At 46.9% G+C, this 27437-nt stretch overlaps 1 protein-coding gene across 5 annotated transcripts in view; it reads right to left on the bottom strand.

Moving 5' to 3' along the window:
* The window catches only part of LOC111570896 (zinc finger C3H1 domain-containing protein), a 40420-nt gene that overhangs the window by 11384 nt on the left and 1599 nt on the right, over positions 1 to 27437 (bottom strand). Inside the window, exons 2-29 of one of the 5 annotated variants that reach the window (XM_055009385.1) lie at positions 25534 to 25896; positions 25286 to 25357; positions 24081 to 24238; positions 18975 to 19368; positions 18243 to 18454; positions 17707 to 17830; positions 17537 to 17634; positions 15858 to 16046; positions 15039 to 15194; positions 14815 to 14952; positions 13647 to 13765; positions 13004 to 13141; positions 11975 to 12149; positions 11245 to 11373; positions 9993 to 10574; positions 9441 to 9550; positions 9238 to 9369; positions 9044 to 9165; positions 8671 to 8772; positions 7191 to 7313; positions 6747 to 6924; positions 6465 to 6663; positions 5966 to 6154; positions 5333 to 5570; positions 4363 to 4453; positions 1082 to 1280; positions 506 to 600; positions 105 to 212 (exon numbers count right to left, since the gene is read on the bottom strand). In XM_055009385.1, the coding sequence (XP_054865360.1) occupies positions 105 to 212; positions 506 to 600; positions 1082 to 1280; positions 4363 to 4453; positions 5333 to 5570; positions 5966 to 6154; positions 6465 to 6663; positions 6747 to 6924; positions 7191 to 7313; positions 8671 to 8772; positions 9044 to 9165; positions 9238 to 9369; positions 9441 to 9550; positions 9993 to 10574; positions 11245 to 11373; positions 11975 to 12149; positions 13004 to 13141; positions 13647 to 13765; positions 14815 to 14952; positions 15039 to 15194; positions 15858 to 16046; positions 17537 to 17634; positions 17707 to 17830; positions 18243 to 18454; positions 18975 to 19368; positions 24081 to 24238; positions 25286 to 25357; positions 25534 to 25896 (4933 nt within the window). The remainder of the gene's footprint in view (positions 1 to 104; positions 213 to 505; positions 601 to 1081; positions 1281 to 4362; positions 4454 to 5332; positions 5571 to 5965; positions 6155 to 6464; positions 6664 to 6746; positions 6925 to 7190; positions 7314 to 8670; positions 8773 to 9043; positions 9166 to 9237; positions 9370 to 9440; positions 9551 to 9992; positions 10575 to 11244; positions 11374 to 11974; positions 12150 to 13003; positions 13142 to 13646; positions 13766 to 14814; positions 14953 to 15038; positions 15195 to 15857; positions 16047 to 17536; positions 17635 to 17706; positions 17831 to 18242; positions 18455 to 18974; positions 19369 to 24080; positions 24239 to 25285; positions 25358 to 25533; positions 25897 to 27437) is intronic. The other 4 variants (XM_055009386.1, XM_023273891.3, XM_055009387.1 and 1 more) reach the window with 4 other exon arrangements.

Below are 27437 nucleotides of genomic sequence, written 5' to 3'. Positions count from 1 at the left end.
AAACAGGCAAACAGGGAGGCAAACAGGGAAGTAAACAGCGAGGTAAACAGGGAGGTAAACAGGTAAACAGGGAGGTAAACAGGGAAGTAAGCAGGTGAACTCACCAGTGGATCAGGTGCAGGAAGGACTTCTGCTGACTCAGCTGCTCCTGAAGCTCCTTCCTGATGATGGAACCTCTGAGCAGCTGATTGGAGGGAAAACCCAGGACCACACTGAGGAGACACAGAGTGCTTCATCACTCCTCAACCATCACTTCTCTGCTATCACTCCACCATTATCATTTCTCCATTATCACTCCTTCACCATCACTCCTCTATTATCACTCCTCCATTATCACTTCTCCACCATCACTCCTCCATTATCACTCCTCCATTATCACTCCTCCATTATCACTTCTCCATTATCACTTCTCCACCATCACTCCTCCATTATCACTCCTCCATTATCACTTCTCCACCATCACTCCTCCATTATCACTCCTCCACCTGTGTGGAGCTCCACCTACCGCAGGATGTCTACAGGTGTGCTCTGGCTGTCCTGGTCGTCGCAGAATGACAGGACGAATCCTCTGAACAGCGGGACGACGGCACTGGACTGGTCCTGGTGAGAGTCATGGATTAGTATGATATATAAGTACATGTAGCATAATAGTGTAGAGTGTAGTATATTAGGGGTAGGTATTAGCATTATTTATATATATATATATATATATATATATATATATATATATATATATATATATATATATATATATATATATATATATATATATATATATATATATATACATATATATACATATATTAGGGTCAGGTATTTGTGTGTACATATATATATTTAATATATATACACACACACACACACACACACACATATATATATACATATATATATATATATATATATATATATATATAGAGAGAGAGAGAGAGAGAGAGAGAGAGAGATAGATAGATAGATAGATAGATAGATAGATAGATAGATAGAGTACAGTATATTAGGGTCGGCTGAGAACACAGAGGGTAAAGGTTCAACTCCGTCAGGCAGCAGCTCATTAAATGAGTCAAACAGGTGAGCTCACCTGAGCCATGAGGAACCTGCAGCAGCGGTAGAACACCTCTGCATTGTGAGGACACTCTGCTAGAGCATGAAGCCACACCCCCACCGCCTGCTCGCCGTTTCCTCTCTGCAGGTGGAGGTCGGCCAGGGCGTCTCTCAGAGAGCACGAGTCTGGATGGAGCTGCAGTAGAGACTCACACAGAGACACACCTTCATCGTACCTGCAGGGACACACAACAAAAACAACATAAACATCAACAACAACATAAAAACAACATCAACAATGACAAACAATGACACAAACAAAAAACATAATATCATCAACAACATAACATCAACAATGACAACCAAAAACATCAACAATAACATCAACAATGACATAACAACATCAACAACAACATAAACAACATAAACATCAATGACATAAACGACAATCAAAAACATCATCAACAACATAATCAACAACATCAACATAAACAACATAATCAACAACATAATGACATAAGCATAAACAACATCAACAACAACATAAACAACAACTTGAGCTGCTCCAGGACAATCAGCTGATCAATAACTGATCAATAGCTGATCAATAGGTGATCAATAGGTGATGAAGCTGCTGCATTACCTGGCTGCTCCACCAGGTGGAGCGCTTACTGAGGTACAGGTGTGTTTGTCTACCTGCTGACTGTCGTCTATCAGCTGTTTACTTTGAGATGAGACCAGGTGGGTCTAAGTTCTGATGGTTCCATGTGCTGCTCTACAGACGATGCCTCTGTTGGCAGGAACGTCAGGACCCACCGGCTCCTTCTGGTTCTAATCGGTTATTCAGATATTTTTAGAAAAACATGTTCTCAGGAGTTCCTTCTGGTTCTAGTTGTTTTTTCAGGTATTTTTAGTAGTGATCAACCGATTATCGGTCAGGCCGATTATTGGCGCCGATATTTGGGAATTTGACGTATATCAGCATCGGCCTTTTTTTAATCCGATGGGCCGATATGAAGAAATCAATTTAAAACTGGGTTATTTCGGCTCAGATGCTGCGCCTCTCTCTCTCCTGCCTTCTGTCTCCAGCACTATCCACCCTGCCCTCTGATTGGTTAGCTGTCCTCACACACACTGCAGAAAGTTTTCTCGTGTGAGAAGCTCCAGAGAGAAAACACGTGTCGAAGGTAAACGCAGAAAACTCTTCCGAAATTGTAAGAAACATCCCAGTGCTCTACATCTCACCACTACTACTAACGTTACAGTGAGCAGCAGAATAACCTAAGAGCAGAGCAAACGTTAGCGGCAGCTCTGCTAACTCCTATTACCTCCCAACATGTCTGTGAATTACTTAACCCTCTGCATAATTGAACAAAGCAGGAAGACGAAGCGTCGACGAGTCTCCCTTTAAATTTGGGTCGAAAGAGCGGATTTTGAACTTTCTACCAGTTTTTGAATCGTGTTGATCGGCCAAGTAAAACCAGAGTTATGATCAATAATAAACGCTGTACTTTTGAGCGAACTTTAGGCGAGTGCATTTCGTGCGTCATTGTATGGTGAACGGCTAAAAGGGAGATTCTGTGAAGCCTTCTGTAGCCGACACAAAAACAATCAGAAACATTGTGAGGTGTGAAAAACAAACAGCTCTGAGACTCCCTGCTGGGAGCACCTGGGACAAAGACGCTCAACACTTGCAGCAGCTGGGGGACAGAGACACTGACTAGGAGCGGTTGGGGGACAGAGACACTGACTGGAAGCAGCTGGGGGACAGAGACACTAACTGGGAGCAGCTGGGGGACAGAGACACTGACTGGGAGCAGCTGGGGGACAGAGACACTGACTGGAAGCAGCTGGGGGACAGAGACACTGACTGGGAGCAGCTGGGGGACAGAGACACTGACTGGAAGCAGCTGCACAGACATGATCCCAGTCAGAGCGTCTCTGTGTTACTAGTAAGACAGTCGAATATTCTAGAAATACACAGAGGACAGACGGCCAAACTGTGGATCTGGAACTTTCTATCATTGTCTTTAGTCAGGGGACAGTTCTAACTCTATGGGAGAGCAGCTCTCAGCTCCACTCAGACAGCAGCACATCCTTCACTGGCTTTGGACACAGAGAAGACACAAGATGCACAGGAAATGAAGACTTTGCTTCAGATGTAAAATAATAATAATAAACATATTCCAGCAATAGAGAACACCAGGACTCCAGATTCTCCCCATGGTCCTAAAGCCCGTTTCTATTTTTTTTGCCATTGCAGACACTGTGGTGGACAGTAAAAGTTTTTTGGAGTGGCACAAATTCATTTATGTAAAATTTTTATTGTGATTCTGGATGATTTTGTAAATAGTTGTGTAAAAGCGCTTAAATCTTTCCCGCATTTCAGTGCAAATAGTGGTATATAACTGTGTTGACTGCTAAATTTGCACATTATTTTATGACATAATTTATATTTGCATTCTAAGTTCTGAAGAGGATTCTTTTCACGTTTATGGTGTCCACAGTAAAAAAAATAACTTTTTCCTACTTGGACTTTGTATTTTTTCTGCAATTTCAGGTCAAGTGTGTTCATACATTATATCAAAAATGTATAAATAATTGTAGAATCATACAGGTGAGGTTGTGCTGAAAAAAGGACACCAAGCAAAGCAAGATCAACAATTTTTAAGGTGAAATATAAAGGTAAAATCAGAATTAGTCAAAAACGGACCTCAGTCAAATTGTCCCTCCAGATTCCTAAGGGTTAAAACAAAGATAAGTAATTATAGTTATATTTAAATTTTACTTTATTTACTGTGGAAAATTTTCAGGGAGCTATTTTAATTAAGCTTTTATTCAACTTTATAAGAGATGCTTCTGAGTCTAGGAAATCCATGCACTTCTGGAGTTTTATTTTCTATTTGACTAAATAAACATGCTTTAGGCATTTAAACGAAGTTATCGGGCTCATCTAACTACTAATTATCGGTATCGGTCCTGAAAAACCCATATCAGTCGATCTCTAATTTTTAGAGGAGCTTGCAGCTAATTAGCATCAGCAGGTCTAGAAAACACCCACAGAACACCTATATACAGTTCTGTTGTGGTTTCAGTGGAACCTTCATGCTGGCTCTAAATCTGCAAAGCTTCCTGAAGAATTTAACTTCTGGCCCTGATGTCCTGGTCGGACCCTGGGTCACATCAGGGAACTTCTTCTAAATGAAGCAGAATGAACTCAGAGGGTTTTAATTAGAGCAGATGAAGAGTTTCTCTCTCCAGTGTGGAGAATGGTTCTTTACGTCAGTGAGGTAGAACACCTGTCAGCTCTGGTCTCACCTGTGCAGCAGCTTGTGGAGCAGGATGAGGTTGGAGTGCAGAGGAAGGCAGGCCAGCAGGTCGGACTCGTGGCTGCACTGACGGATGGCATCTGAAACACAGACACAGATGTTCTGCTGCTTTGGTTCCAGATGTGGACGGCTCCTAGCCATCCCGTCCTGTTCCCTATGTTCTCCTTTGTTCTCCAACGTTCCCTACATTCTCCTATGTTCCCTATGTTCTCCCATGTTCCCTATGTTCTCCCATGTTCCCTACGTTCTCCTGTGTTCTATGTTCTCCTATGTTCCCTACGTTCTCTATGTTCCCCATGTTCTCCTTTGTTCTCCTATGTTCTATGTTCCCTATGTTCTCTTATGTTCCCCTATGTTCTCCCATGTTCCCTATGTTTTCCTATGTTCTCCTTTGTTCTCCTATGTTCCCTACGTTCTCCCGTGTTCTATGTTCTCCTATGTTCCCTATGTTCTCCTATGTTCCCTTATGTTCTCCCACGTTCCCTACATTCTACCGTGTTCTATATTCTCCTATGTTCTCCTATGTTCCCTATTTTCTCCCATGTTCCCTATGTTTCCTATGTTCTCCGTGTTCCCCATGTTCTCCTATGTTCCCTTCGTTCCCAACATTCTCCATGTTCCCTACATTCTCCCGTGTTCTATGCTCTCCTATGTTCTCCTTTGTTCTCCTATGTTCCATATTTTCTCCCATGTTCCCTATGTTCCCTATGTTTTCCTATGTCCCCTATGTTCTCCCTTGTTCTATGTTCCCTGCATTCCCTATGTTCTCCTATGTTCCCCCATGTTTCCTATGTTCCCTACGTTCCCTACGTTCTATGTTCCCCTATGTTCTCCTATGTTCCCTGCATTCTCTATGTTCCCTGCATTCCCTATGTTCCCTATGTTTTCCTATATTTTCCTATGTTCTCCCATGTTCCCTACGTTCTCCCATGTTCTCTATGTTCTCTATGGTCTCCTACCTTGGAACAGGGCCACCAGGATGTCGGGTGGCGTGCTGACGTCCGTCTCCGTCCTCCAGGGCAGCAGGAAGGCATCTCTGCTGACCAGCCGGGATGGGCCGGACTCGGCCGGGTCGAACAGGTTGGCCGGCAGCCGGTCGAACTCGGTCAGGTGGATGAAGGAGAGCCAGAGCAGAACCCGGTCGGCCGGCAGCAGCAGGTCGGCCACACTGCGGTCCTGAGCCGACTTCAAGGCATTCTGAAAGCAGGAGCACACGTCATCAGGGTTCCTCCTGAAGGAACTAACGTGGTTCTGCAGGTTCCGCAGAGAGCAGAACTCCTGAAATGTTTGAGCTTCTAGAACCTGCTGTCAGCTGATAGTTAACAGGAAGATTAAAGCAGAACAAAGCTAAACAATCTAAACAACTTTCATTTAAAGATTATAAAAACCTCACATTAAACAAATATCCAGTCTCTGGAACATTAATGAAGATGGAACCAATAGTATTTAATACGCTGGTATCATGTGTACTACTGCAGGTTCTATGGTTCTGACTGATGTTCTGTGTTTACAGTCTGTTGCAGGTCTAATGAAGGAAATTACCTGGATACCACTGCAGGTAACTCACCTGGATACCACTGCAGGTAACTCACCTGTAGCAGGGCCAGAGCGCTCTCCATGCGGCCGCTGAACATGCTGAGCTGGACTCGGTACAGCAGAACCTCCATCAGCTGGAAGGAAAGCTTCTCCGACACACCTGAGGACGCCTCCACCTGCAGGAAGTGCAGCAGACGCTCGCAGACGTAGTCCTTCCCCTCGAAAGAGCTCTCCAGGGTCAGGTACTGAGGGAGAGAGCAGGTAACCCTCAGGTAAACAAACACTGCAGCTTTAACATGTCAGGTAAATGTTGTATGTTCATGAAGCATGGTGCGTGTTGATGAAGCATGTTGCGTGTTGATGAAGCGTGTTGCGTGTTCATGAAGCGTGTTGTGTGTTCATCAAGCGTGTTGTGTGTTGATGAAGCGTGTTGCGTGTTGATGAAGCATGCTGTGTGTTCATGAAGCATGTTGCGTGTTCATGAAGCGCGTTGCGTGTTGATGAAGCATGTTGATGAAGCGTGTTGCGTGTTGATGGACCAGGTGAGCGGAGGACCTGCAGACGTACGTTCCACCAGACGAGGCGGTCCGGGGCGTGCTCCACGGCCATCTCACACATCTCCTGCACCTCCTCGCGACTGCCCCTCCTGGAGAACAGCGTCAGGTAGTGGCTCCACACCTCAGGGTCGTCACAGTTGCTCTCCAGAGCTCGAGACAGCGTGTTGAGGGCAGCCTCCAGGCTCTCTGCTGCAGAGCTGCAGGAGAAACACAGGAGGGTTAATCAGAGCGGGGGCGGGGCCTGGTGGGCGGGGCTTCCTCAGGGGGCAGGGCCACCTACGTCTCACTCTGGCTGAGGTATTTGTAGGCCAGTTTGATCCACAGCTGAGTGTCTCGGGGACTCTCCTGGACGCTGCTCTCCAGGTTGGAGATGTCGTCTGTCTCGCTGATGAAGTAGCGGCGGTCCTCGGAGGTGACGCAGACGTCCATCGTGGACAGACTGGACTTACAGACGTCATCTGGAAAACCAACCAGAAGCTGTCAGATTAGGATCTACTTCATGTTGTTTATTTTCAGAGGAACCAGATGTTTTGCTCTAACAGTGAGACACGTTGGTTCCAGTCCTGGAGGATTCCAGACAGCTGCAGCTACTAATCAGCTGCTAGGAGAGGAAATCTGAACCACAAGTGTTTTATTTAAAGTCTGAACTCAGGAATATTGGAAGGTTTTACTCTACAAAGGCTTTTACTCTGTTCTCATCACACTTCCAGCTCTGTTTCCTCACCTGCTCGTCCAGGTGTCAGGTGACCTGCCTCGTCCTCACTGCCGTCCTCGGTCCTCAGGCGGTTCTGCGTCGCTGGTTTGGGCCTCCACCTCCTCATGTCCTTACAGGTGGTGAACGGAGGAACTGCAGGACAACAAGGACATGAGTCAGACGGCTGCTCCTTCACCTGAACCCACAGGTGACTCTACAGGGATCATAAAGGGACCCACAGGTGACTCTAAGGCAGTGGTTCTCAAATTTCTTCTGTCGGGCCCCCCTTCAGAGGACAAAAAACTTTTGTGCCCCCCCAATAACTTCGTGCTTGTATGTGTGTGTGTGTATATATATATGTATATATATATATGTATATATATATATGTATATATATATATATATATATATATATATATATATATATATATATATATATATATATATATATATATATATATATATATATACATATATATATATATATAAAAAAAACTGTGAAAACATGAATATGCAGGGCTGTGTTATTTTATCTGATTCCATTTTGTTGTTTTTCACAGTAAAGATCAGGGGTGTCAAACTCATTTTAGTCCAGGGCCACATAAACCCAATCTGATCTCCAGTGGGCCCCACCAGTAAAATCACAGCATAATAACCTATAAATAACCACAACTCCAACTCTTCCCCTTTGTTTTAGTTCAAAAAAAGTACATTCTGAAAATGTTCACATTTAATGAACTATCTTTTTACAAAATATTATGAATCTGAAATTTCTTAAGGAAAACAAGTTCAGTTTCAACAGTAGCCTATTATGCCTCAGTTCATCATTTACACATGCATTGTAACTGCCAGATAACAGTTTATCTACAAAAATACAAAACATTCAGTCACAGGTATCTGGAACTGAACAATCTAGTATTTTACTTCATGATCAGAACAACTTGTCAAGTTCTAGAAATTATTTTAAATTTACAGTTTTACAAATTTACAATTTACAGTTAATGTTGTTGTAATTTTTATCATTTGTAAAGTCGTCCCGCGGGCCGAAATGGACCGTCTGGTGGGCCGGTTTTGGCCCACAGGCCGTATGTTTGACATTGCTGGTAAAAATAATCGGAGGAGATGAGCCGAGTACGTGACGTGATCAAGTACGCTGGTGTTCTGACTGCACATTAACGATGCGTTCTCCCGTTCTCTGAAGTCTGTACTTCGGCGTCTGAACGGCCAGTGCATGTACCATAGATATATACAGAAGATCATTATTATTATTATTATTTATATCTATGGCATATACAGTCCATGGGGCCAGCACAATTTCAGTATTGTTGTACGCCGCGAAAAACAGGCCGACGTTAAAACAATAGTTCAGCTAATTAGTTCCGTGTTGAAAAACCTTTTCCTCCCAGTCGCCCGCGCCCCTATTGACATGCCTCTGTGCCCCCCCAGGGGGCCGCGCCCCACTATTTGAGAAACACTGCTCTAAGGGGACCCAGGTCTAGGGGGGACTCACCGTGCCGCCGGCTCTCGTTCACCTTGCTGACCAGCAGGACGGCCTTCTGGTCCAGTCCCATCCGGTCCTTGTTGGAACCAAACAGCTTCTTCATGTATTTCTCTGAAAAAAGAGCTAACAGCTGAAAACATCAACTGAAGACTTGGAGTCAGCTTTGAGTCAGACTTAGTTAATCAGAGTTAGTTCGAGTTAACTAGAGTTAGAGTTAGTTAACCAGAGTTAGAGTTAGTTAACCAGAGTAAGTTAACTAGAGTTAGACTTAGTTAATCAGAGTTAGAGTTAGTTAACCGCTAGTTACAGTTAACTAGAGGTAGTTAATCAGAATGAGTTAACCAGAGTTAGTTAACCAGAGTTTACAGTCTCCCAGACTGACCTGTAGCTGCACCAATGTCTTCGCCCGAGCTGCTTTCAGAACAACCAATCAGCTGCAGGTTGTAGGACAGAATGTCTTCAAACAGCTGGTTCCCAGTTAGAGTACAGTTCCTCATGTGCTGCCTGCAGGGGACAGACAGGAGACATGAGGACAGACAGTAGACATTAGGACAGACAGACAGGGGGACGTCTCACCAGCTGCAGCTGTCGTCATTGCAGGTCCCGGTGAGGTCGAAGCGACAGAAGATTCTGTTGGGTTCGATGACGTTGCTGAAGGTCACAGAGCTGAGGGACAGTTTCTCTTTGGTCCGGTAGTAGGGACTGAACCTGAGGAGGACAGGTGAGTCCATCACACCTGGACAGGACATGGACATTTAAAGAACGTTCCAGGAACAAACCTGTACGACCGGAACGCCAGCAGAGGGCTGCGATAGGCTCCAAAGGGAACGGGCTTCAGCTCTGAGCCACCTGATTGGCTTGCTGCCGTTTCCACCTCCACAGGAAGCACCTGCAGTAGAACCACATGGAACGCACTGAGCATGTGCAATAGAGTCATCGTGGAAATGCTCCACAGACCTCAGGAGAACCTCAGTAGAACGCTACCATTTTAAAGATGAAGAGTTTCAGAACGAACCAACCAGCTTCATGATGTCAGCTCACCTGAGGCAGGTAAATATGAAACTGGTTACCTGTCTGCAGTAAAGACTGAACCAATCAGCTTAGAGTCATATTTATGTGTAGTTCTGTAAATAAAAAGGACTAAATCAGAAACTTTACCGTCTGCTTTAGAGCTCCGTGTTTTAACTCTGATTCTACAGAAACATGAAACAAACAGACCAGGATTCTGCTTCATTCTTCATTCTTCATTTCTGTTTCTACTCTCTCACTTTAACAGTGTTTTATTGTGGCGGTGGAGAGGACTGACTTCCTCCCAGCACGTAGCTGCTCACCTGTCCAGCAGGGGCTCCGTCCACAGCGGCCCCCAGCTGCTGCAGCTCCCCCAGCAGCAGGTCTCCCAGCCGGGCCTGCAGCTGGTAGCGCCGCCTCAGAGCGTCCAGGTCCAGACCCACGGACGTCTCAGCCGGAGGCTCTGTCTTGGTCAGTTTGGCACCGCCGTCTTTGGAGGGGGCAGAGCTTGGCGTGTCCAGGTGCGGTTTGGTGAAGGAGCTGCTGGACTGTCGGAGGGAGGAGCGGCGGCCGCTTGGAGCTGCAGGTGCAGGTTCTGGTTCTTCGGGCTCGGCGGCGTCCTCGCTGTCCAGGGTCAGTTTGTCCTGCGTTAGGTCGTGCAGGGACGGCTGTGGCACGGCGAAGGCGCCGGCGGGCGGCGCCACCTGGCGGTCCACCGGAGTCGAGGCTGGAGGCGGCTCAGCAGGAAGTCCTCGGTTCCTCAGTGCCTGAGCTTCCTTCAGCTTCTGGATCTTCTGGGCGTATTCAGACTCCAGCTGCTGCAGACGCTGCTTCTGAGCAATCAGCTCCACGAAGTGACGTTCTGAACCGCGAGGGGCGGAGTCTAACCGCTGCAGCTTACTGGGCTGCAAAGATTCAGAGAGTCAGATTCAGAGATTCAGATACAGAGAGTCAGAGATTCAGATTCAGAGATTCAGACTCAGAGTCAGATTCAGAGATTCAGATTCAGACAGTCAGACTCAGAGATTCAGACAGTCGGATTCAGACAGATTCAGAGATTCAGATTCAGACAGTCAGACTCAGAGATTCAGACAGTCAGATTCAGACAGATTCAGAGATTCAGATGGTCAGACTCAGCGATTCAGAGTGTCAGATTCAGAGTCAGATTCAAAGAGTCAGATTCAGAGAGTCCGATTCAAAGAGTCAGATTCAGAGATTCAGATTCAAAGAGTCAGATTCACAGAGTCAGACTCACAGATTCAGAGAATCAGATTCAGAGATTCAGATTCAAAGAGTCAAATTCAGACATCCAGATTCAGAGAGTCAGATTCAAAGAGTCAGATTCAGAGATTCAGATTCAGACAGTCAGACTCAGAGATTCAGACAGTCAGATTCAGACGGTCAGACCCAGCGATTCAGAGTGTCAGATTCAGAGAGTCAGATTCAAAGAGTTAGATTCAGAGATTCAGAGATCAGACTCAGCAGCAGATAAACACGTAATGTTCAAGGAGCTCAGGAAAGTAGGAAATCGGATACTCGTTCCTGTTTAAATGTAAGGAGAGTTTTGTGGTTGACCTGGTTCTGGATGGGTTCTGCTGGGCGTTTGGGTCCTTTACCGGCAGCCAGCTGAGCCTGAAGCAGCTCCTGCCCCAACTGGACCGCCAGACTCTTCTTCATGGAGACCCGGTGTTCGACTTGATGGACCTGCAGAGGACAAGGACAGAAAAGACTCTGAGCTTCTACAAACATTTATTCAGCTCAGTGGCTGCAGAAAGATGTCTAGATGTTGGAGTTGATAGAGGTTTAGATATTGGAGTTCTAGAGGTCTAGATGTTCATAGAGGTCTAGATGTTGGTGTTCATAGAGGTCTAGATGATGGTGGTAGATGTTCAGAGCTATAAGATGCTTCATGTTTAATGAAGAACACCTGAGGCTGATTTTACTGAATGTTTTCAAACAGATACTGAAATGAACACTGAACAGAGAAACTGATGTTTTTCCAATTTTAAGGTCCAATAATTAAAAATACTGCTTTAATTTTTTAAATTTCCTTTTTTTGACTGAGCTGTGGATGCTAATGATGGATGCTAACAATGGATGCTAACAGTGTATGCTAACAATAGATGCTAACAGAAGATGCGGTGGATGCTAAGTGTGGATGCTAACAGAAGATGCTATAGGTGGATGCTAACAGAAGATGCTATAGGTGGATGCTAACAGAAGATATGGTGGATGCTAACAGTGGATGCTAACAGAAGATTCTAATGGTGGACATTAACAGAAGATGCTAACAGAAGATGCTAACCTGCTCCTGCAGCTTCTTCAGCAGCGTCCGGTTTGCGGTGACGATTCTCTCTGATGCCTGGAGCTGCTCCTTCAGTTTGGACACTTTGGCTTCGGCAGCCTTCAGAGATTCTGTTTTCTTCAGCTCCTGCTGCAGCAGATGTCTGAGAACGGCCTCGTCCCTCTGCAGTAGTTCCCTGTGGACACCACAGGCTCCGTTAGCTTCAGGTACACCTGCCTCACTCACTGGAACCAGATCTGTTCTGCCTTAGGGGCTTTCGACCAAAGAGCACCAGGTGCTAGGTTGGTTCAAAGTTGAGAGCCAGTGCTTTTTTGGTTCAAATCTCGTGCCGCCCCAGAACCAGTTTGTGTTTCCATTCGGAAGGAGCAAAGTTGGAGCTGCGTCATTGCACCACCACAAAACGTGTGTACATCACTGCATACATAGCCATTCAACAGCGTTCGCACCGTACGGAAACCCACACAACAACAATGGAGGACTTCATTGGAGTGGTGTTCATGGCTTTGCTAGTGTGCGTTGAACAGCAAAACCTTCTGTTAGGGGTTACCCATCGGCGTCGCCGTTCCAATGCCTGGCGATCACGTTTGAGAAGAAAGGTAATTATCAAAGACGTTTGGATACTTAACAGTAAACGTGTTAGCGTTAGCTTAGCTACTTAGCTTCGACTACGCTTGCATTGATTACTTAGCGGTTAAACACGCGCTATAAGTTGATGATCATATCTATGTTTATCTTTTTAGATGTTTTTAGATGTCACCCCGCCCCCTGCCCATGACATGCTCGGCTCTCAACTCTGGCCAACTCTGGCCCAGCAACGAGTTGGTGCCCGAAACGGCCCCAGTTTTTGGAGCCCGGAGCCGCAGCTCCGGTGGTGGAAAGACAAAAAAACGGCGCCAAGTCGGGCACCGGCTCCAACTCCGAACGGGCTCCACCCCGGTCGAAAGCCCCTACCTGTGAACCACCTCAAACTGGTTCATGGTTCTACTGTGACAAACTCTGCTAACAACTATCTACTGCTGTCAGCCTCACCTGTGCTTGCTGAGCCTCTGCTCAGCCTCGGCCAGCTTCAGCTCTACTGCAGGTTTCAGCGAGGAGTCGATCAGCGAATCAGAGGCGGCGGAGCTCTGAGGAGGAAGACTGTGGTCCTTCATCTTCTGCTTCTCCCTGCTGGGAACCAGAGATTAGACCAGTCAGAGGATGGGTTAGAGGACCCAGAGGACCCACAGGACAGATTAGAGGACCCAGAGGACGGCTTAGAGGACGGGTTGGAGGATGGGTTGGAACACACAGAAGACGGATTAGAGGACCCAGAGGACAGGTTAGAGGACACAGAGGACCCAGAGAACGGGTTGGAGGACAGTTGGAGGATGGGTAGGAGGATGGTTGGAAGACAGAGAGGACGGTTGGAGGACGGTTAGAGGACAGTTGGAGGACGGTTGGAGGACATAGAGGACGGTTGGAGGACGGGTTGGAGGACAGGTTGGAGGACGGCTGGAGGACGGGTTAGAAGACGGCTGGAGGACGGTTGGAGGACGGCTGGAGGACATAGAGGACGGGTTGGAGGACAGGTTGGAGGACATAGAGGACAAGTTTGAGAACAAGTTGGAGGACGAGTTAGAGGACGGTTGGAGGACAGGTTGGAGGATGGCTGGAGGACGGTTGGAGGACCTACCTGGCGATCTCCTCTTTCAGCAGGCAGTACTCGGCCTTCTTGGCCTCAGGCAGAGCTTCTGGAGGTCTGACCGGGTTGTTCTCCTTCTCACATCCTGATGCTGCTTTCGGCTTCGCTGCCTGAAAACACAGAAACCATCAGCAGGAACCAGAAGCTCAGGCTTATTTCTAAAGTTCACGATGTTCCACACGGAGCTGAGATGATCCTCAGCAGCCAGAGATGCTGGAAGGAACCAAAATAATAAAAACCCTCCAACAGAAGGTCTTCAGCAGATCAGCTGAGTTCAGATTCAGGCTCCATGATGTTCCTGTTGGGCCAAAAACTGACTTCTGTTAAATATCTGCTGAATTTTCAGAACTTCATGTCCTCAAACCGGGTTTATTTCTATTTCAACCATCAAAACCAGACCTTTAAGCTATTCTATGGTTCAGTCTCTCCAGAAATATTCCCCCACAGCCATGAGATCAGATCTTTCAACAGGAAAATATTCCACCTGCCTGGTTCAGAACGTTCCTGTTAGTGTTTCTACCTGGGTGGATCCATCGCTCTGCTACATCTGACCACCTGCTGAGGATCTAGCATCAGTAGAAACTGAGAATTTGATGCAGATACTGGAAATACACACAGAAACTATAAATACCAGTGTGGCTCCAACATTTAGCATCTTTAGGTCCAGTAACTAAACTGATCCTCTGCTGGATCCGTCCGGTCATTCTGATCTGAAGAAGGATTCTCTGCTCTCATGTCATGGACGCTTTATTTATGGAGATACTGGAGATACTGGACCTTCAAAACGGCTTCTCAGACTGTTTAGGAAGTAAAAACGGAGGAATTCCAGGTCTGAAAATACAGAAAAATTCTGAAGAATCTGCTAAAACATGTTACTGAACATCAGGAGAAGAAATGAGTGAGCTGAGGAGAACCTGAGGAGGACCTGAGGAGGACTTGAGAGGAACCCGAGGAGGACCTGAGGAGGACCCGAGAAGAACCTGAGGAGAACCTGAGGAGGACCTGAGGACAACCTGAGGAGGACCTGAGGACAACCTGAGGAGGACCTGAAGAAGACCTGAGGAAGACCTGAGGGGAAACTGAAGAGAACCTGAGAAGAACCTGAGGAGGACCTGAGGAGTGAAGGAACACTGATGATGAAGTTCTACAGGTGTCTCACCTCCACCGTCCTCCTGGCCTCTTTGATCATGAACTCCAGACCTCCAAACACCGCCTGCGTGGAGCTGCAGCTGTCCAGGTCCGAGTCGCTGTCGTCCGAGTCGTTCAGGGAGACCACCACTGCTTTGTGTCTGGGCAGCTGATGGACAGGTGATGGACAGGAGACAGTTAGCAGGTGATCCTGGAACCAGAGCTTCATGCTGCTAACGCTGAGCTTCATCTTACCACCAGAGGAGCTCTGGCAGCGTGGTGTCCTCTGCTGAACTTGGTCCGAGACGGAGGCACCGTGTTCAGGCTGACGGTGCTCAGGTTCCCTCTCGGGGGCAGCTGGACGTCTGCAGGAGGCAGGCAGCTGGGAGACGGAGGTCCACTGGAGGTCTTCTGGAGACAGAACATGACATCAGCAACTGAGCAACACGTGAGGAACACCTGAAGAGTACCTGAGGAACACCTGGCCGGGTCACAAAACACCACCTGACCTCCATCAGAACCTTCTGGTTCTTCATCTGCAGTAACCTTATTAATGACCAGAGTTCTACCTCCATACTGGGAACCAGACCAGTAAACTCAGTAGACCCAGTAAACCCAGTAGACCCAGTGTAACCAATAAACCCAGTAAACCCAGTGTAAACAGTAGACCCAGTAAACCCAGTAGACCCAGTAAACTCAGTAGACCCAGTGTAACCAATAAACCCAGTAAACCCAGTGTAAACAGTAGACCCAGTAAACCCAGTAGACCCAGTGTGACCAGTAGACCCAGTAAGCCCAGTGTGACCTGTAGACCCAGTAAACCCATTAGACCCAGTGTGACCAGTAGACCCAGTGTGACCAGTAGACCCAGTAGTCCCAGTGTGACCAGTAGACCCAGTGTGACCAGTGACCAGTAGACCCAGTGTGACCAGTAACCCAGTAGACCCAGTGTGACCAGTAACCCAGTAGACCCAGTGTGAACAGTAGACCCAGTGTGACCAGTAAACCCAGTGTGACCAGTAAACCCAGTGTAACCAGTAGACCCAGTGTGACCAGTAAACCCAGTAGACCGACCTCGGAGGACGCCACCCTCTTGTGGGCCATGGACATCAGACAGGTCTCCCTCAGCAGCATCTCCTCTTCCTCCTCTTCATCAGCAAACGGGGGTTTTGGGGGGGGCTCCAGGTCATCAGGGGGAGGGGGTAGAGGGGGAGGAGGGGGGACAGAGGACAGCATGGGGGACAGGTAGGACTGGGACAGGTCCTGATGGACAAGGATCAATCAATAATCAATAAATCAGTGAGGGAACCAAGTGGAGCTTCTTCTGAACACTGACATCTATCAGGACAAGAACTAAAGTCTGCTGTGGTTCTCTGGTTCCTCCTTCAGTTCTCCTCAGGAGGAACTAGGACCTGGACAACTATGACTCCTAGACCTCCTGATTAGTGGGACTATGACTCCTTCTGCACCACCTGATTAGTGATACTATGACTCCTTCTGCACCACCTGATTAGTGGTACTACAACTCCTTCTAGACCTCCTGATTAGTGGTACTATGACTCCTTCAAGACCTCCTGATTAGTGGTACTATGACTCCTTCTAGACCTCCTGATTAGTGGTACTAGGGCTGGGCGATATGGCCTAAAAAAAAAAATCTCAGATTTTTTCACAAAAAATCCCGATTCACGATTTATCCAATTTTTTTTAACCCCCTACCTAATCTCTGCATGGCGGAGTCCAGTCTATGTAAATGAGCTGCAGCCCTCTCCGGGTAAACACACCGGATCGCAGCTGGAAATGCGCCGCATGCTGGTCTGGTTGCGGTGCATTTCCCGCTGCGATCCAGTGTGTTTACCTGGAGAGGGCTGCAGCTCATTTGCATAAAGTAGACTGGACTTCTACTTTATGGAAACTGGATGTGGCGTGCGGAGATTCCACGCATTGTGAAACTGTCCTCAAACTTCTAAACTAGGCGTCGGTGACCTAAAACAAGGACAGATTCAGCTGCTGCACAGATTATTTCTGCCTCAAATGCTTTCAGAAATACTTTTCACTGACGTGTTTTTTGAAATAAAAGGGAAAATTTGCGGCCGAGCCGCTGTGTTTATCCAACTTGTCTGCCGGACTGTCCAGCTGAAAGCTCGGTCATGTGACCACGTAACAGCTTGCTGTTGGTCAGCGCTGTCATGTGACCATGTTGTGGTTCGCTCGTGACCGCCCGCCATCCGTGTGATTTTCAGATGCGGTGCGTTGCTGTGCAGGAAAATAGCATCTAGTGGACACGCGCCTTTAGATCTGCACCGCTCGCCGCCATGTTGTCTGTGTATCAATGGCAGGGGGAGGGGGGAGCGCACTCTGAACTACAGGAGCCCAGCGGGAAGGCGTTGGTGGCGGATGTTGATGAGAAAATCGATTTTCATTAAAACAAATCGACATTGACACAAAGTCGAATTAATCGATAAAATCAATTTATCGCCCAGCCCTAAGTGGTACTATGACTCCTTCTGCACCACCTGATTAGTGGTACTATGACTCCTTCTAGACCACCTGATTAGTGGTACTATGACTCCTTCTAGACCTCCTGATTAGTGGTACTATGACTCCTTCTAGACCACCTGATTAGTGGTACTATGGCTGACTCATCTTTATGTTACTTTTTACCTCAGAAGTAATCTGATTACTGTACGAAGTGGGGAAGGGTGCGGTCTAATTCCTGCTGTACTGTGTTCTATCTACACAGGTGGGGAGCGTACCATTCCAAAGGCAGCAGCAGTGTTGGTGTCACAGAGGGACACCTGAGGGACGCCGCCGGGCTCTTCTGCAGACAGCAGGTGAGGCGTCGGTGATGAAACTGAAAGAACAGATACCATTAAAAAGGAAACAGGAAATGACGGCCAATCAGATGGGTCTGCTGTCTGCTCACCTGGAGAACCCGTCTCACTGTCTGTGTCCATCGCCACCTCGTCGTAGTTGTCGTACTGGTACAGGTTCCCCGAGGAGTCCAGGCCCGCTTTACCCGCAGACTTTCTGTGGTCCCGATCCCTGGACTGAACACAGACACACGTGAGTATCAACCGAGTATCACCTAGGAAACACCTGAGGAACATCAGACCATCACCTCGGAAACACCTGAGGAACACGTGACCATCACCTAGGAAACACCTGAGGAACACCTGACCATCACCTAGGAAACACCTGAGGAAGACCTGACCATCACCTAGGAAACATCTGAAGAACACCTGACCATCACCTAGGAAACACCTGAGGAACACCTGACCATCACCTAGGAAACACCTGAGGAACACCTGACCATCACCTAGGAAACACCTGAGGAACACCTGATCATCACCTAGGAAACACCTGAGGAACACCTGAGCATCGCTCAGGCATCACCTGACTATCACCTGAATATCAACCAGGAAACACCTGAGCATCACCTGACTATCACCTGAGCCTCACCTTGCTGCGTGTCCTCCTCCGGCCCCCCACCAGCTTCATGAAGCGGTTGTACTGCTCGTCCTGGTTGGACAGGTCTCGGATGCGGCGGATCTCGTCCTCTCGTTTGCGGCGCTCCTCCTCCTCGTGGTGCCGTTTTTCCTCTTGCTCTCTCTGCTGCTGCAGCTTCCATGTCCTCAGCTGCTGCTTCCTGAACGCCTGCTTCGCCGCCGAGCCTGAAAGACGCCAGAAATCAGATGCTACAGAGCACCACCTGGAGGACAGGTGAGGAAACACAGCAAAACACAACCAAGACAGGACAGGAACTAATGCAAATCTATAAAGGTGTGTCTGTGGACAGGTAGGTCTATGAAGGTGTCTGTAGACAGGTAGGTCTACGAAGGTGTGAATTTAGTTTTTGTAGTTTTATGATTTAACATGAAACAGACTGAATTTTTCAGACTTCATGTGAAACACAGCAGAACCCTACAGGGACCGACCCATCTCACCTGCACTGACCCGTCTCACCTGGACTGACCCGTGTCACCTAGACTGACCTGTCTCGCTGGACTGACCTAACTGACCCGTCCCACCTGGACTGACCTAGATTGACCTGTCTCACTGGACTGACCTAGACTGACCAGTCTCACCTGGACTGACCTAGACTGACCTGTCTCACTGGACTGACCTAGACTGACCCGTCCCACCTGGACTGACCTAGACTGACCCGTCCCACCTGTACTGACCTAGACTGACCTGTCTCACCTGGACTGACGACCTTCTTGGGGACGTGGGGTTTTCCTGGAACCCGTCCCCAGTCCAGGGGGGGTTTGGGGCGGTCTCTGTCCCGTTCTGGAAGTCTGGTCCCGGTCTTGGTCCGTTCCCGGTCCCTGTCCACGGGATTGGACCTGGTCCGGTTCCTCTCTGCAGCGGCGGCGGAGGAGGCCGACCTGGTGGTGACCCTCTGCCTGCCGGGCCCAGCGGCCCCGGGGCCCGAGCCAGAACCAGAACTCTTGTCCTGGACAGCTTTGGTGATTCGCTCTTTGCTCTTCTTCATCACCTGCTGCTCCTTCTGCTGCCACTTCTTACTGGCAGACTGCAGGGCGAGGAGACGCAGCTGCAGCTCTGACAGCTCCTCCTCCTCCACCCTCTGGATACACAACAACAACAACACAATGTTACACAACATCAACAACACAGCTCCTCCTCCACCCTCTGGATACACAACAACACAACAACAACAACACAATGTTACACAAGAACAACAACACAGCTCCTCCTCCTCCACCCTCTGGATACACAACAACAATACAATGTTAAACTACAATAACACAGCTCCTCCTCCTCCACCCACTGGAGATACACAATAACACAACAACAACACAATGTTACACAACAACAATAACACAGCTCCTCCTCCTCCACCCTCTGGATACACAACAACACAATGTTACACAACAACAATAACAGCTCCTCCTCCTCCACCCTCTGGATACACAACACCAACACAACAACAACACAATGTTACACAACAACAATAACACAGCTCCTCCTCCACCCTCTGAATACACAACAACACAATGCTACACAACAACAATAACACAGCTCCTCCTCGTCCACCCTCTGGAGACACACAACAACACAATGTTACACAACAACAATAACACAGCTCCTCCTCCTCCACCCTCTGGATACACAACAGCAACACCACATTGTTACACAACAATAATAACACAGCTCCTCCTCCTCCACCCTCTGGATACACAACACCAACACAACAACAACACAATGTTACACAACAACAATAACACAGCTCCTCCTCCACCCTCTGGATACACAACAACAACACCACAATGTTGCACAACAACAATAACACGGCTCATCCTCCTCCACCCTCTGGATACACAACACCAACACAACAACACAATGTTACACAACAACAATAATACAGCTCCTCCTCCACCCTCTGAATACACAACAACACAATGTTACACAACAACAATAACAGCTCCTCCTCCACCCTCTGAATACACAACAACACAATGTTACACAACAACAATAACACAGCTCCTCCTCCACCCTCTGGAGACACACAACAACACAATGTTACACAACAACAATAACACAGCTCCTCTTCCTCCACCCTCTGGATACACAACACCAACACAACAACAAAACAATGTTACACAACAATAACACAGCTCCTCCTCCACCCTCTGAATACACAACAACACCACGTTACACAACAACAATAACACAGCTCCTCCTCCACCCTCTGAATACACAACAACACAATGTAACACAACAACAATAACACAGCTCCTCCTCCTCCACCCTCTGGAGACACACAACAACACAATGTTACACAACAACAATAACACAGCTCCTCCTCCTCTACCCTCTGGATACACAACACCAACACAACAACAACACAATGTTACACAACAACAATAACACAGCTCCTCCTCCACCCTCTGAATACACAACAACACAATGTTACACAACAACAATTTCACAGCTCCTCCACTCTCTGGAGATACAGAACAACAGCACAATGTTACACAACAACAATAACACAACTCCTCCTCCACCCGCTGGAGACACAATAACACAACAACAACACAATGTTACACAACAACAATAACACAGCTCCTCCTCCACCTGCTGGAGATACACAACAACACAATGTTACACAACAACAATAACACAGCTCCTCATCCTCCACCCGCTGGAGACACAATAACACAACAACAACACAATGTTACACAACAACAATAACACAACTCCTCATCCTCCACCCGCTGCAGACACAATAACACAACAACAACACAATGTCACACAACAACAATAACACAGCTCCTCCTCCACCCGCTGGAGACACGATAACACAACAACAACACAATGTTACACAACAACAATAACACAGCTCCTCTTCCTCCACCTGCTGGGGACACAATAACACAACAACAACACAATGTTACACAACAACAATAACACAACTCCTCATCCTCCACCCGCTGGAGATACATGTTTTCTGCATACTTCCATCTCCCTAACATCAGCCTCCTCCGTCCCTCCCTCACCTGTCAGCTCCTCCATCCTGGTCTCTGGTTCCTCCTACCTGGACTATTCCATCTCTCTCCTCTCTGGTCTCCAGTCCCTCCATAAACTCCAACTAGTCCAGACTGCAGGATCATCACCAGGATACCTCCTCTCCACCACATCAATCTGGTTCTCCAACACCTTCACTGGCTCCCAATCATTCACCACATCTTCTATAAAACCATTCTTCTAACCTTCAAGGCCCTCCATAACCTCACCCCTCCATACCTTACTGATCTCCTCCACATCAACAACACACCCAGCTGGACCCTCAGATCATCTTCCTCCTTCAGTCTCACCATCCCACCACCATGATCTCCAGAACCTTCAGCCTCACCATCCCTCCACTATGATCTCCAAAACCTTCAGCCTCACCATCCCTCCCACCTGACATCAGAACCATCGACACACTGGACATTTTCAAATCCAATCTCAGAACCCTCCTGATCAAACCATCCTACTCCCTCTGACCTCCATTCCTCCTTCTGTTGTTTTAGATTTGCCAAATTTCCTTCTTTTAATTTTTAAAAAATATTTATGTTTTATTCTGTAGATTTGAATGTTTTAACTCTGTTTCCTCTACGGTGACCTGAGGGTTCTGAAAGGTGCCTAGAAATAAAACGTATTATTATTATTCATTATTTCCAACAACACCACAACGTTGGACAACACAACATGCTCTGAGCTCTCGTAGGAGGCGGTTGCATTTTTCCTCTCTTAGGGGCTTTCGACCGGGGTGGAGCCTGTTCGGAGTCGGAGCCGGTGCCCGACTTGGCGCCGTTTTTTTGTCTTTCCACCACCGGAGCTGCGGCTCCGGGCTCCAAAAACTGGGGCTTTTTCGGGCACCAACCCGTTGCTGGGCCAGACTTGGCCAGAGTTGAGAGCCGAGCATGTCACGGGCAGGGGGCGGGGTGACATCTAAAAACATCTAAAAAGATAAACATAGATATGATCATCAACTTATTGCGTGTGTTTAACCGCTAAGTAATCAATGCAAGCATAGTCGAAGCTAAGTAGCTAAGCTAACGCTAGCACGTTTACTGTTAAGTATCCAAACGTCTTTGATAATTACCTTTCTTCTCAAACGTGAAGAACGCAAAGCCATGAACACCACTCCAATGAAGTCCTCTATTGTTGTTGTGTGGGTTTCCGTACGGCGCGAACGCTGTTGAACGGCTACGTATGCAGTACGTACACACGTTTTGTGGTGGCGCAATGATGCAGCTCCAACTTTGCTCCTTCCGAATGGAAACACAAACCCGTTCTGGGGCGGCACGAGATTTGAACCAAAAAAGCACTGGCTCTCAACTTTGAACCAACCTAGCACCTGGTGCTCTTTGGTCGAAAGCCCCTATCTGTTCTCCCCACACCCTCATGTCTTCTTCTTGCTGCACTTTTTTGTCTTTTTGTCTCATCTCGTCTGTCTGACTTGGAGCGATCGCTTGGCACTGGACCTTCGAAACACCGATCATGGAATTGATTAACTGGTCTCTCAACGCAATTGACAAGATTATCACCACAAAGAGCACAGGCCTGGGGGAGCCTACCTGCCCGGATGGGAGTTTCGCCTCTGGTTCCGTGATGGACGCCTGGGAAGTGGGAAGTAGAAGGGGATCATGTGCCTGGCACCCCTATCCGTGGAGGATGTGGAAGATGTTTATATATTCGGATTTATGATGACAGGCCTGTTGATAATTGGCTTGTTCACTGGCCTGAGCTTCTGGAAAATCAGGAAGACCGCAGACAGAAACGACGTCCAAACACTGCTGGTCTACGCAAATGATCGGATCACGGCTGCCGATGCTCGGTATGACGAACTCAATCGTAAGATGAACAATTTGCTTGGTGTGACTGTTGATGTGAGTCGCAAAGCGGAAGCCATCAGGGTAAGAATCGCTACAGCTGGGGTCTAAAACTGTTGAGAGCAGTAGGGGGAAGGTGAAATTACTCCTCTCCCGCCTAAACAAGAAGGAAACTGATTACATTGCATGGCGCCCCTGGAACAACAACAAACTCCTCTGGAAGTTTCATGGCCAAGAGATAGCTCTCCTAAACCCCCCCCCACTTTCCCAAGGACACCTGTTGACTTTTGGACCGGGCCAACCGAGGACGTCTCCATAGCAACCTGCTGTGTTATCGCGCTCCCACCCTCGCGAACTGAGACACTGGAGATCTGAGACGGAAGTAGATGGGCTACACGCGTACACAAACATCGGACTCATGAACTGAGGACTGAGCTAAACATTCGCGCACACATTCCCATATCCACCATCCCCCCCGCCTCCACAAGCTTTCCTCACTATACACAGGAGCCAGGAATCCGTGCGCAGAAATTGCTGCATGGGATCTGACTAACTGTGCAGTGCTCCCCCCTCCACCACCCCACATCCTTATCCCAACTATCCTTGTCTTATATCATGCTTTGCCTGTTGTGGGTTTGTTTTTTTTTTTAGGCTCCTTCTCAAATTGAATTTCCTAACATTGGAGGTTTAATTTGGTACAACGAGCCTTTTTTTTCTTTTACCCTCTGCTATCCCTACCCAGATCCCAACATGTCCTTTTTCTTTTTTTCTTCAAGAAAGGTGCGCGCAGCACTGCAAAGCAGCCAGAGCTGTCATTGGCAGGGCAGCTCAAATGAAATTTCGTTGTATATCAAAGTGTGCAATGACAAATAAAGATAGATCGATTGATTGATTGATTGATTACCCACTCAGAACCAGTCAGAATCAGTCATTTCCACTCAGAACCAGTCAGAACCACCTTCTCCGTAGACGTGGACTCCTCGCTGGAGGCTGAAGACTCTCTGCAGCAGGAACATGGAGGTTTGTTGGTTCCACAGTTCTCGCAGGTTCTGTGCTCGGCCTCCTCTGCAGCACCCCCTGCTGGTTCTGGTCGGTCCACTGAGGTTCCGTCTGCAGCTGAGAACCAACAGAACCTTTAGAGCAGTGGTATTCAACTAAAATTCAAAGAGGTCCAGTCAGACAAAATGCATTAAAGCCAAGGTCTGTAATGTCATAAAGTCTAACTTCAATTAGTGCGACACATGATGATGTAACCTAATAGTTTTATTAGCATGGGCATGTAATCAATAACTGACCATCAAATCAAATAAATTCAGTACGGTTCAAAAACATTTTGACAACATTTATTAACAAATAAATTTTGATATAACTATACCTCTTAAAATTAAGTGCAGAACTTGAAAAAATAATGACTAAACAACCCGAACCAGCTTATATACATCTTTAACAATACCCAAATCTCAAGAAATGTAAACAATTGAACACTTTTATATTTTTTTTCCTGTCTTGTTACTCCCCTTATATCCCTGCTGCTTAATGGGAGAACTGAGCTGCAGTTTGTCCTGCCAGGATTTTTTGAATTGTGTATTTTGAATTGTGGTCTGAATGGTGTCAGGGTCGTTCTCAAACACATCTGGAGCTCATTGGTCAGTCTGGAACGATATTCAGTTCTGATTATGTTCATAGTTGAGAAAGGTGCCTCCAGCTGTATGTTGAGCCAAACATGGTCAGCATGTGCAGGACTATTTCCCTCTCGGTGTCACTTTATTAATTTTCCTTTTTGTCTGTCTCTCACCTCTCAACTGTTTTCTGAATGCAGAGCTGTGATGTTTAGCAGCTGCAATACAGAGACTTCATTGGCTGAGTAGTGTCATGTGGGATGGCTGAACTCGTACGTAATTGGTCTGTGTGTTTCCTGAGCTGATAACTAATGCCGTAAACACTGGGAAAGCTGTGCCGGTAAAACAGAAGCGACCGGTCAAATTTAAAATCCCGCTACAATTTACTGATTACAGGTCCGGTCCGTATAAGACGGCGTCTGGGTCCGGATCCGGACTGTGGTCCACCAGTTACTGACCCCTGCTTTAGAACCTCAAAGGTTAAAGCTGAATATGAGCTGAAGCTTTCTGGTCATAAATGTGGACGTTTGATCCATGAACTCACTGGTTCTGTGCTCGGCCTCCTCTACAGCGCCACCTGCTGGTTCTGGTCCTCCTTCTGAGGTTCCATCTGCAGCTGAGAACCAACAGAACCTTTAGAACCTCATCAACAAAAGACTGAACCCTTAAAAACCGTAGAACAAAAACGAACTGATGAAGAAAAACAATTCTACTGAGAAACGACCTGTCTGTCTGTCTGACTGTCTGTATCTGTCTGTCCTGCAGCAGGCGAACTTCCTGATGTTGTCTCACCTTCAGCATTGGCTCCGTCCCCTCCGTCTTGTTCCGCCCACCTCCTCTGGAGCTCGTCCAGGTTAGCTGAGGGGATCTTCTGTCTCAGCGGTTTGATGTTGAAGGCCTGGAACACCTTCTTCTCGGCTCGGTCCAGCTCCTGGGCCGGTTCTGTCCGGTTCTCCTGGAGTCCGCCGGCGTGGACCAGGTCCTGGTCCAGGTCCGGCTCCAGTGCCATGGTTTCCTCCTTCCGGATGCACTCCAGTTCCAGCTGGATCTGCCGGTACTTGGACAGCAGGTCCTCGAAGGACTCGTCCATGCTGCTCTCTGGCTTGGACATGCTGTGGAGAACCTTCCTGGGCCGGTTCCTCCCCAGAAGCTTCTCTGAGGGCCGAAGTTCAGGAACCAAGAATCAGTGATACCCATCAATCACCTGATCACTGCCGATCAATAGTCAATGATACCCATCAATCACCTGATCAATATTCAGTCAGGATCTCTGCTCTTCATACCATCAGGAAGTACACAAATAAATAATAAACTGAGGTTATTATTATAAACAAGGGCTATAATTTATAAAAGAGTCAGAAAATATTCAGAAAAGTGCCAAAAAATACGGAAATATTAAAAACGCTTAGGGGAAAATATACATCAGAAAATAATAATAAAATATATATAAATATTTATAACAGAAAATATATTTTTAAAAAGGTGAAATATACAAAAAAAAATACCTAGAAAAAATATTGAGGAAATCCCTAAAATGTGTTAAAATTAAATTCTGGAAAATAAGAATAAACGTTTTAAACACATTAATAAAAAGTTGTCAGTAAAAACACATTAATGGACTCATTAATATCAGTCAAAAATATCAACAAAAACTGTACAGTACCATCAACTTTACCTAGAATTTTACTGTAGTTTTACCCGTAGTTCACCTGTAGTTTTACCGTAGTTGTAATCTACTGTTACTGGTAGTTTTACCTGTAGTTTACCTGTCGGTGTCTCTCTCCCCTCCCTCCAGGACATCTACAGCACCCGCCTCACTCCCAAAGCACTAAGCATTGCAGGAGACCCCACACTCCCATCCCACAACCTGTTCAGCCTGCTGCCATCAGGGAGGAGACTGAAGAGTCTGAGGACCAGGACCAGTCGACTGAGCAACAGCTTCATCCACCAGGCTGTCAGGAAGCTGAACTCTCTCCCCTCTCTACCACCCCCTTCCCCCACATACACAAACTCTGGTCAATAACCTCCGATCTGCACTGTAATAGCACATGGTCTGTTTGACACTAAGTCACTTTAATGTTTTCTCCTAAATGCCAGTTTGCACACTTGTCTTCCGTTATACTACAATACTCAGGTTCTGAACAATAGACTAAATTGTGCCTTATGTAGATTAGGATTGTTGTGTTTTTGTTTTTCTCTTGTGTTTGATTGTATCCTAAATTTTTAGCTTTAGTTTTCACGTTTTAGGGTTACAGAGAAATGCAATTTCAGTTATCTGTATGTGTACGCATGTAGCAGAACCGACAATTAAGCTGACTTTCAACTTTGAACCTGTAGTTTTACTCTACTGTTACCTGTAGTTTTACTGTGGTTCTAATCTACTGCTACCTGTAGTTTTACAGTAGTTTTACCGTGGTTCTAATCTACTGTTACCTGTAGTTTTACTGTAGTTCTAATCTACTGCTACCTGTAGTTTTACCGTGGTTCTAATCTACTGTTACCTGTAGTTTTACTGTAGTTCTAATCGACTGTTACCTGTAGTTTTACTGTGGTTCTAATCTACTGTTAACTGTAGTTTTACTGTGGTTCTAATCTACTGTTACCTGTAGTTTTACTGTGGTTCTAATCTACTGTTACCTGTAGTTTTACTGTGGTTCTAATCTGCTGTTACCTGTAGTTTTACTGTAGTTTCACTT

Source organism: Amphiprion ocellaris, chromosome 3 (genome assembly GCF_022539595.1).
Source record: "Amphiprion ocellaris isolate individual 3 ecotype Okinawa chromosome 3, ASM2253959v1, whole genome shotgun sequence".
Lineage (NCBI taxonomy): Eukaryota > Metazoa > Chordata > Actinopteri > Pomacentridae > Amphiprion > Amphiprion ocellaris.
The sequence above is the reverse complement of the archived record's forward strand: the minus strand, read 5'-3'. Positions and strand labels throughout refer to the sequence as shown.